Genomic DNA, 11,392 nt, shown 5'->3' with positions numbered 1-11,392 from the left:
CCAACCTCATTTATCGTGTTAAATCGTGTTAGACCATGATGTACCATTTTGTCCCACCTCAATAACCGTGTTAAAAGTTGTTAGGCCATGATTTACCATGTTGTCCCACCTCAATAACCGTGTTAAATGTTGTTAGGCCATGATGTACCATGATTTCCCACCTCAATAACCGTGTTAAATGTTGTTAGGCCATGATATTCCATGATTTCCAACTTCATTTACCGTGTTAAATGGTGTTAAATCGTGTTAGACCATGATGTACCATGTTGTCCCACCTCAATAACCGTGTTAAATGTTGTTAGGCCATGATAAAGCATGACTTCCAACTTCATTTACCGTGTTAAATCGTGTTAGACCATGATTTACCATGTTGTCCCACCTCAATAACCGTGATAAATGTTGTATGGCCATGATGTTCCATGATTTCCAACCTCATTAATCGTGTTAAATCGTGTTAGGCCATGATGGACCATGCTTCTGACCTCATTTACCGTGTTAAAAGATATTAAAAGTTGTTAAAACATGATAACGGTGATAAAACGTTTTAACTCATATTAGACCACGATGGCTGTTAAACCAACTTCAAAAGTACCCCTCTCCCATAATTTTAGGCCGAGGAATCCGAATTTGATCATGAAATTTACAAATTTTGACATCGCCCATACAAATATTTGAAAAATAAAAATCGACCGTGATGGAGTAGTCCAATTTGGTCCAAAACCTCATGGTGACCTAGATCTCGGTCCAAAGTATAAGGGTGTAAAGTTTGGTTCAGATCGGTTGAAAATTGTGAGAGGAGTTAAGGACAAAAGAATGGCATTTCGTTTTTATAATATAGATATATATGACCTTTGTGACGACTAACATTAATTGCGGCAGCGAATGTAATCTTATTCTCGTTGCTGCACACAATGTATTTTGATAGTGGCCATAACGAGAATGGCATAATTTCAAGCCTGCTAATGTCCATACTTTTCGTGAACCAGGAGTAATCTAGAAGTGATAAAAAATTGACGTGACATTAACGCAAATAGTTCGTAATAGAAGTGGTGAATGCGATAATAAATATTCGATAAATTAATACACAATAAATTGTGATGATCGACCGGCATTCACTCGGCTCTTTATACACTATACTCGTCCGTGCATTTCGATTTAAAACCTATGCGAGGGTGAGCAATGAAATGATATTAAAAACTGTGATCAAATGTACATGTATTAAATTTTTGGATTATTTCTCGGTGTGCTGTGTTCTCTCACGTGTCTGTTTGAAGCTTAATCGGTGCTACGTGGTTGCTTGCACGGCCTAAGTACATATTACGCTATATTTGTGAAAACAAATTGTTCTCATAAAATTAAATAAAAATGAAAAGAAGTGGCAGATAACAGCGAATGAAGCAAGAGAAGAAAAAAAGTGATCAACAGTGAGCGCAATATCAAAATGAAAAAAAATTTCACCCGGAAAACAATCAAATCGAAACGTGTAGTTTTCGACGTAGCGACGTATTTTTGTTGTTGTTCATATAACAGCTGTTAGCTTTTGACACATAAAGTATAAGTATTGTTTTGGGTTTGGCACGTCGTACTTTGCGTTTACTATGAAATTTAACGTTGCAAAAAAGCACTGCTTGCTGAACTGTTGTTACGTGATTCCATCATTGCCACCACCATCACTTGCGCATCTATTTTCGATTAAACATTTTATTTTATTTTTGGCTGAAAATTTTCACGCTTTTCCATATTGAAATATCAAATAAATGATTGAAAACAAAACAAAAACAATAACAATTATTTTTTTCAGTTAAAAAACTGTAATTTGACTGTATGCCCGTCTAGAATACATATCCAAAACAGACGGAGAGACAGAGCTTCCTTTGCCCTTCAGATTTCATAGCCATTTTCACGACTTCTCAAACTAAATACAACATGAGCTCATTTTATTCTCTCTCTCTCTCTCTCTCTATCTCTCTCTTTCTACTTCTAGAACTAATTTTGAGGTGTAATGAAAAAAATATGAGCTAGAAATGACATAAAAAGTGTTGGTGGGAATAGCAGTTATTTTTTTCTTAGTGTAAATTGCAATTTGAAATTCGCATCGAATTTGAAAAATTAAAATGTCAATCGAAAAATCACCAAAGGTTTTTCCCAAACGTGTTAAGTGCTCATAATTAGCTTTAATTGAATTGAATTCATAATAACATTGATTATGCAGTGAAGATTGAAGCAAATGCATACTAAAATGTATGTGTTAGCATCATTCTAAAGCGGTGATGTGCCGAAGATTTTTTTTTGTGTGTGTCTGTGAAAATGGATGATAAACGAAAATCGATTTTGTTTCACAGTCTTGCACTAAACAAGAGACGCTCATCACTGCATTAAAATGGCCACATTAAAATTATAACTGATGCAAAAATTATGGTTTATGTACGGTGCGCTCTATTATAACATTTCAATAATGAAATCGACTCGACGATGACCGTAGGGCACACACATTTTAGTTGTTACACGTAATAGTTGCTAATTTTTTTTTCGTCTTCTTCATAGCAAATTGATGACGCTTAGCATTCACAAAACACTTCTCTATATATATCACTTTGTTCTGGTTTTTTTGCATTGAAATGAACGATGCTATTTTGGCTTTTGAGAGAATGAAAAATGTTACGTGGCCACAAAACTACCCAGTTAGATCGGTTATAGTTTTATACGAATTCTGTTGCTGCTTTTGCTTCGATTTTGATTATGCGGCGCACCGGTGCACATGCCGAATCATTGAAGAAAAAAAGAAGAAAATGAAAAAATCGCGTTTACAAATGAAATGACACGACATGATTATGATTTTGGATATACTGGTTACAATTGTGATCCAGGCATTCTATTCATTCTCCGTCATTGCCTTTTACAAAATGAATGCCGTGTGGCACTGCAAACACACACACACACACACAATCACATTCAAATGAACGTTAACATTCGACCAAAGTAGATTCAAGTGATTATGCTTCTACATTAAGAACTGTAATTATCATAAAGATCGTGGTGAATTGAGGAGGACGCCGACGTGAATGCAATACACAATAAGACAATAAAATGAACATAAAAATTAAAGAAAAAAAAATTGATGTGATACTTGGACTGTTAATTAATGAGCGATTTATCAGTAATTAATACATACCGGATTATAATTCCGAATCTGGTTTTTTTCTCGAATCATTTATTCAAATGATATGTGGTCAAATGTGGGTGACCAAAAGTTCATTCATTTTTTTTTGTGTGGTGAGTTTCGATCGATTGGAAGTGATTGTTGTCGAAAAGTTTAAGGGCACAAATAAACTACTGCATCAATTTTGCGGATCAATGATTTTGAAACGATTTTAACATTATACTGAATTCTCCAGTAAACTTTCCCTGCTTTATGCCGATAGCTTCATAAAAACCATCACGTTGCCGAAATGAATGCGAGAGTGAAGAAAAAATATGCCAACAATTGTGCAAGAAGTTGAATGGTTAAACCATTTGCTTAGCAACATTTATCGTCATCATAGTCGAAGTCTCAATGTAATCGTTTCAGTGACAGTGACTCGTTTTGACATCCATTACCGAATGTGTGAAACGTCAATTATTTCAGTTTTTAACGAATTCAACCTTAAATTGTCCGAATTATTGCCGGCAACTTATGTGAACGTTTCTTTTTATCAAACATAATAAAATGATGTGTTTGTGTGTCGTTCGTCTGCTATACGACATAAAAATTTAACTGTCACTTGAACTTTTGGAGGTGAAACGCTAAAATTTCAATGAAATATGAAAAATCAATTGCCACCTGTTTACTTTCCAAATGGATCTTTATAATACAAACACCGAATTTATCCAAAAAAAAAAATTGAAACAGTAAAATCATTCAAAACAATAAAAATACAATAACAACAGTTTGATGCATTTAATTTATTTTGTAAATTGATTCGAAAAATATTCAACGAGAGGATCAATTATAGTTTTTCTCATGGACGCAACTTTTTGCGAAAAAATTTCGACTACATTTGAAAACGAAGAAGAGAAAAAAATATATTAAAGAACACAAGACCGAAAAAGTGAACATTTTACGAAACTCATAAAAGTCAAGTCGAAAACATATTTGATGCGAGTGAGAACGCAATAGCATAAAACGATCAAGACGAACCAAAAAAAAAACAATAACAACAAATGGTGGACCTTTGAATTGGTCTGATATAATTAATACATGAAAATAAGATCCATTCTTGTCGCTTGTGCAATTCCAAATGCTGGTTATGCACAATGCGAATGTTTCATAACCGATGACAATAGACAATTGCATTTTTGACGTACAAATGGAAGTGATTCGAGATTAAACGCAAAGACTTGTGTTTCTCTCTCCCTCTATCCCTCTCATCATAGCGGACGAAAAAAATGAACCGAGAAATAGAAATAAATTTAGCGAATGTGAATATAAATCAGTCGAGCAATTGAACCGCGAAAAGTAAATGGTTTTAGAATTTGGAAAAGCGAGCAAGCAAGAAAAAAAAACAATCTCATTGAATGTTATGAGTTGGGCATCTTGTTTGACCTTTCCGTTACTCATTTTGCCTGCTCTTTTTTACTCTTTTTGCGCTATTATGTCGCTCTTTCGCTCTCTTTATCCTCAGCTCGCGCGTTCGTGTGTTTATATATCTTCAGCGCCAAATTGGTCGAGAATGAAGACGATTTATACGTTTGCTATTTTCTAGCATTGTGTTTCGGTCAATTGTTCACTATTAATGATCCTGACATGATTGGCAATCAAAAATTATGAAGGCAATTTTCTTTTGACGTAAAATGAACCAAATTGAACAGTTTTGATTATTCGGTGACTAACTTTTGTTGCATTTTACCTAATTGAAGTGGCACAGCAAAAGGCAAAAGGAGAGGAAAAAAATGTTTAATCGTTACGCTACCAATTGGAATGTGGAATGGAACCCGACTCACTCAGATTGACGCTGATAACGGGAGAGTATGATTTATAAAATCAAATTATGTGATCACGGCAAATGTAATTTGTTTTAAATGAAAATGATTTTTTTTTTCATTATTTTTATTATTTTGAAAACGAAAAAAATGAAACTTCTAACCAACACATATCGATTCATTCGTCGCACGATTTTTAACGTGGAATCCAGTTCAAATGAAACAGTTCAACAACGCGCATTATGTAATAATAATAATAAGAAGAAGAAGAAGAAAAAAACACCCAGCTAATCGTTGGAAGAGCAAATATTTAGTCGATTACAACAACTATGGATGAGCTCTCGCGATGGGAAACAAGTTTTCACTGACATTTCATATTTCGGTGCGGCTCGAAACAAATGCGAGCTCACCATTCATATTTTTCGTTCGAAAGAAATTGAAAGTGTGCATGTATTTGTGTGTGTATATACACGAGCATATCTCAAGCTCAATGGATGGATATGAAAAATTAATTATTTTACAAAAGCATGTTGAATCCTCCTGCACAGAATGCACGAACACGTGAAAAATATGCACCGATCGCGCTGAAACGTGTTTTGATTTAAGTTTTCAATTTAACTTATTGAGTTAATCAATCATTTCACGCGGGCCAAATGGATATGTTGGTGTGCTCAATCGAACTGTGGCCATTTGTTTTTATCATCGCCTTAAGGTTTCGAATTATGCACAATAAATTTATTGAAATTATAATTAATCGAGTCCACTGTTGAAAATTTGAAATGACTGTGCATCGCACCGCATGCACTGTTAATGTAGGCTGTTCCGTTAATTGCATTGCAATATATTATTGGATTAGTCGACGACTCGGTTTTTTTACCTTTCATCTCATATCGATATTTTGCTTCACATTAAGTGCGATTCGATTTTATTGGAAATTGTGGCAATCGAGAACACACACACGCGCGCGCAATACACATCGAATGGTGGTGATTTATTTTGGAATTCGCTTGTCTGCACACCTCCTTTCTTCCAATCGATTTCATCGACTAATTGCGTGTTTGGATCGAATGTCGTTATAAATATTACATTTCATGTCGCCAGGAGTAGGCCAAACGTGTGAATGTGTCAAAACATCATAAGACACACTTTATACGATGGAAATGTACTCATCATTTTTTGATTCAACGATAGATACAAATAATAATTATAATTATTATCTAACATGAACATTCTGAATATAATATATACGACATTCCATGCTACGTCATGCTTGCATTCATTTTAAGTCATTCTTTTGTGTTGAAATCGACCATTTTCGATTTCTTCTTTAAAATCAATTCAAAATACATTTTGGAAAACGTAAACACTTGGAATTCTTGTTGTATAAAAAATGCCGTCCTGTTTTACTTGAGATTTTGGTAAAAATTGGCAATTCAACGATCAGCATATCCAAGCATATCTAAATAATTCAAAATAAATCTAAATCTAAAGTGAAGGAGAGGACACTTTAATAAATGCGGAAGCTTATGCTAAATTCTCATATATGGCACATTCAAATTATTTGTTTTCATTTGGACTCTACTAGTTCCACTTATAAAGCGATTATTTATAAATTAAAGTCAAATTTTTGAATGTACATTTGAATTTTTCTGGAAGAACGACGTAAATTGAGCGTCATTAACTAACGTCCATTTTCATCATATTACATTGAAAAGTCCTTCTCGTTCTCTATACCAAAATGAATTAGAATAGCAAAAAAAACTACAATAAAAGGTAAATGCTGCAAAATTGCATAATTGAATTTGTGTGAAACGATTTAAAGTCGGTTTCTTTTTGTATTTGATTTCAATAACAATAACCACAACAACATCGAGAAAAAAAAATCCGGCAATTATTTCTCGATTTCGTTTTTTGACGTCTCCGAATTCAATCAGGTATTTGGTGGCTTGAAACGATATAGAAGAATCGCCAGACGTTTGCACACACACATAAGCCGACGGATCATTTGAGGTGGCCGACGAATGTTTTTTTCTAATGAAGGTGAATCAACTTATATGAAGACGCCACCTGTAAAAAAGTGAGCGAAAAAGAATATAAAATGTGTAAAGAAATAACTTGTTGGTGTGTTGGATGGTGTATTAAATGATAATTTTCTGATCAGCATAAAATTGCTCTTCTTGAAAATGCATTACCTCGTGACTATAATTTGGAATTACAGAAGAAGCTTTGTCGCTTCAAAAAAAAAATCGTATGTCCCAATCAAATTTAAATAAATCTACATACGAATTTTGAATTGAAGTTGTTTCCAGGAAGAGAGTGATGTCAGGAAAGAACAATGATTGAGAATACATTGAAATTGTTTTTTTGCGATTGAAAAAAAAAAAATTGTTTTACAATCGATTCACAAAACAGCTTTAACCTTTTTTTTTAATCCAAACCCCAATACGATTAAACCTTTAAATCGAATAATCTTTTGGATCATCACATTGGAGTGCAGTGCCGATTAAAATGCCGCTCCGTTACATATGCAGATGAGAATTCAAACATTTTATACGAATTCGGTTTAATTTGAACAACTTATGCAAGAGGCATAATTTTGTGCATATTAAAGGCAAACACTTCGCAAATAGTAAACGTGATAATTTCCACAATAAATAATCGGTTCTGGCAAATAAAGATGCACATCGATGACGACGACGAAGGCAACATATTTCACGAACAACAACAACAAAAAGAATAAAATATTAGAAGAGGCGGAGTTTTCCGAATGAGAGAAAAATCAAAGATAATAAAAAGTTTCGCTTGATTTTTTGTGTGTGTTTCAATTCTCAATAGGAATTGAGACAATCGCACAATTGACTTGTGTTCGATTGATTTACAGAAATCTGAAATTTATAAAGCAGAAAGAAAAATCACAGGAGATGAATATAAAAGCATTTTTCGTTTTGTTTACGATTGATTCGCATGAATTTTTTGTTTAAAAACTGTAGAAACAAAAAATCCATTATTTTGCTTTCATTTGGTTAAACAGATAATCCTTTTCAATTGATTTCGATTTTCTTGTCAATATTTTTTTTTTTTTCAATAAAATAAATATTGCTCCAATGTCGTAAGAGAAGAGGAATCATTTTTTACATTTCCAAATAAAAACAAGTGAACACCCACTGAATCGCAAAAAAAAAAAACATTTTCGATAGAAAGTCATAGGTTTTTCATCGATTGAATAATATAACCCGATCTTAATCAATATGTAACCTCTTTTAAGCGAAATATGCGGCATTCTAGACTAAAACCGTATTTATGGAAAAATCGAACAATCTCTCACCCCACTAACAATACTGCCTTTAATGTTTAAGCAATTTTCTGTGTGTGTGTTCACCTATCAAAACCTTAAAGAAACCATATGTTTTGCCCAAGAATCACTATCTCATATATATTTGCTCATATTTTCGTATTTTAATGCTTACAGATGTTGTTACAAATGGTCAATTTGTATATGATTCCATTTTTGTCTCATTCCAATGAAAAAAAAAACTCTCAGCGAATACGATTTAAACGGTTGTACATAAAATGAGTATTTGATGCACAGGTTTATAGCCGTGATGCTGACGTGATGCCGCCACCGCCACCGCCACTGTCAATGATTTTGAGATTGAGTTCAACACATATTCAACACGCTCTGTGGCAAAAATCGGATTGAGGGTATAAAAGACGGCACCAAAGATCCGACAATCAACAATCGTTAAATCGCCTCTGTACCGTGTATACACAACCGACAACAATAAAACAAACAATTTTTCAGAAAGAAAATTATCCGCCGAATTTTCCACAAGTGTGTATTCATTATTTAATCGATTTTTTTGTTTCGATTCAAGAAAATCGCGCGTAATTTATTAATTTTCAATAATCATATTCTATTTGAATCAATTGTCATTGTGTTCTTTTATTGGTTTTTAAACAGTTTGTTTGTTTTTTTTTCTCATATAATTTATTTTGTGATTTAGATTTTAGATTGAAAGCATTTGTGATTGTGTTCTTGTTTTTGTCGATCATTTGTGCTATTAAACAATTATATAAGATGAAATTCGTTGTAAGTATATCGAAGCATTCAAATGAATGATAGATCATTTCCGTGCATTTCATTGAATTTTTTTTCTGTTCTGGCTGTTGTAAGCAAAAAAAGAAGAAGCAAATGCCTAAATAGCGGTCTTACACTTTAAATGAAAACCGACAAAAACGACCAAATAGAAAAAAGATTCATACGAGATTTGATTCAGTGTGTATTATTTAACCGCTATGCACCAGGATGAGGTGCTACTTTTTTGCGAAGTGTTTGTTTTCTTTTGTTTATTTGTTCATGCCCACAATGTAGCATATCAACAGATCATTGTCAACGGCCTTTGAAAGATGAGAAAAAAATGTGTTAATAAGTTTTACGATAGTAATTTTTTAAAAATATATATAACGTGAATAAACCTTACGTTATGTTTACGTGCAGACGCGTACGAAACAATGCGATATCATTTTCAAGAATTGCCTATGCAGAGTAAAGAGTATATTAAATCAAATTAAATGGCCACCTTTTTGTTTTAACAAGTGACCTCGAGAGAGTTGGCCGGTCTCGTGTCTATTGCTTCTTCATTATTATTTTTTTCGTTTGTTAAAGTGTCAGACTTTTCAAGTGCAAGCCTGATTCAGAGAAAGATAAGAAAACAAAAGGCATGCTTTTATTTGTAGCATCCGAAGTCTAATATAATAACAGTCGTTGTTCCAAAACAACAACAACAACAGCAACAACAAAAACATCCAAGTTGATGTTCTTTAGACGTTGTGCGGCATGACTAAATGTCTTCAGCATTATAATCATCGCAATTGGCATTTATGACGGCGAAATTTAAATTGAACTTAATCGAATGTGAATTAAATTATAAAAGACTCGATTTATTATGGGTTCATTTCGGTTCGGTTGCTTTTTTTTCTTACCAAAAATAACGATAAAATGGATGGAACAAACGAACTTATGAAAATATATAGACATCCATCTGGTGATAATACGTGCGGTGACCTATTACAAAATCATAATTTCCATCCATAATAGTATTTTTATGCATCTTCATTATACGCCAAATTGCCGATTTCGACGGCTTGGCGCGGGAACAACAGTGTGTGCACATGTTTTTACACATCGCACACAGCATGCACCGCAATTCACTCTTACACTATATTTTGTTTTCTTTCATCATAAACATCCCGATCTGTCTGTCGGACAATCTCTTATTTACCATTGATTATCACTTGCTGAACACTAAGTATTTTGTTTTTCTACATGTAAACGTAATGAAATCAAAAACATTTATTAACGATTTCATCGTTTTTCGGTTTTGATACATAATCATTATCTTGACCATTTTGACCCAATTCATTTTTTTACGGAACATGTTTTTCGATTTTTTTTTCTTTTCACATCTGACAACGTTAGATACTTGCCATTTTTGCCGTCATTACAATTGCTAATGCACAAATCCGGCCACTTTTACAAACAAGAGACCGTGATGCAATCATTTTGAAGCAAATATACGAGCCCAATCCAGACGGATCATACGTATATAGGTGAGTGAGTTTCGTTAAATACCAATTGTCTATCTCTTACTCGTTTGAATTTGATTGACAATAGACGGAAAACACACAGTGAGAGAGTCTTATCCAATTTTGCTAAATTAAATTAATTTTTTTTTGTGTCTCATTTGCAACGAACAAGTTATGAAACATCGAATGGAATAGCAGCTGATCAAACCGGCTATCTGAAAAATCGCGGAACTAATTTAGAAGCACAGGTAATAAGTCACAAGTTGATTATATTTCTTAATGAAAATGAAACAATATTTTACATATTTTTCATCAAATTGAAAAAAAAAATATTCCATAAAATGTAGGTTGTCCAAGGCTCTTACAGTTACACTGGACCAGACGGTATTTTATATACTGTCAATTATGTGAGTTTTATTATTTTTAAACCAAAATGTATCGTTTTATAATAAAACGTTTGTGTTTTTTACAGATTGCCGATGAAAATGGTTATCGAGCCTCGGTTCGTTTATAACATGATTTTTTTTCTCATAATCTTTTCAAAGAAAAAAATTTGTTTTCGAATTTTTCTCCAAAAAACTAGCTTTTAATTATAATAATTATTCTTTTTTATTTCAAATCATTTTAACAAAAAGGGGGCTCATTTGCCAACCCCGCCAACTTTACCGCCTAGCTTCCGACAACAACCAGTTCGATTCGGTTTTTAGATGAGCCACACAACCACCGAACAGAGAGAAAAAAGCCAATAACAACATAACATATTTCTTTACTTTTGGATATCCTTTTTTTAAAAAAACCTCTTGTGAATGATGAATCTATTCAAAATAAATCGAACAAAAGACGAATA

The 11,392-nt window shown here is 33.2% G+C and overlaps 1 protein-coding gene across 1 annotated transcript; it reads left to right on the top strand.

Annotated features, from left to right (window-relative positions):
• The first annotated feature begins 8,681 nt into the window (after positions 1–8,681).
• Positions 8,682–11,392, top strand: LOC116340150 (endocuticle structural glycoprotein SgAbd-2-like). The gene is made up of 7 exons (XM_031766428.1): positions 8,682–8,791; positions 8,964–9,049; positions 10,439–10,569; positions 10,718–10,793; positions 10,893–10,952; positions 11,018–11,047; positions 11,181–11,392. Exons 2-7 carry the CDS (start codon positions 9,038–9,040, stop codon positions 11,250–11,252), a joined length of 381 nt encoding a protein of 126 aa, XP_031622288.1. The 5' UTR covers positions 8,682–8,791; positions 8,964–9,037; the 3' UTR covers positions 11,253–11,392.

Source organism: Contarinia nasturtii, unplaced genomic scaffold (genome assembly GCF_009176525.2).
Source record: "Contarinia nasturtii isolate CC-2019 unplaced genomic scaffold, AAFC_CNas_1.1 Cnas_scaffold_630, whole genome shotgun sequence".
Taxonomy (NCBI): Eukaryota; Metazoa; Arthropoda; class Insecta; order Diptera; family Cecidomyiidae; genus Contarinia; species Contarinia nasturtii.
Note: the sequence above shows the minus strand (reverse complement) of the source record. Positions and strands in the feature narration are given on the sequence as shown.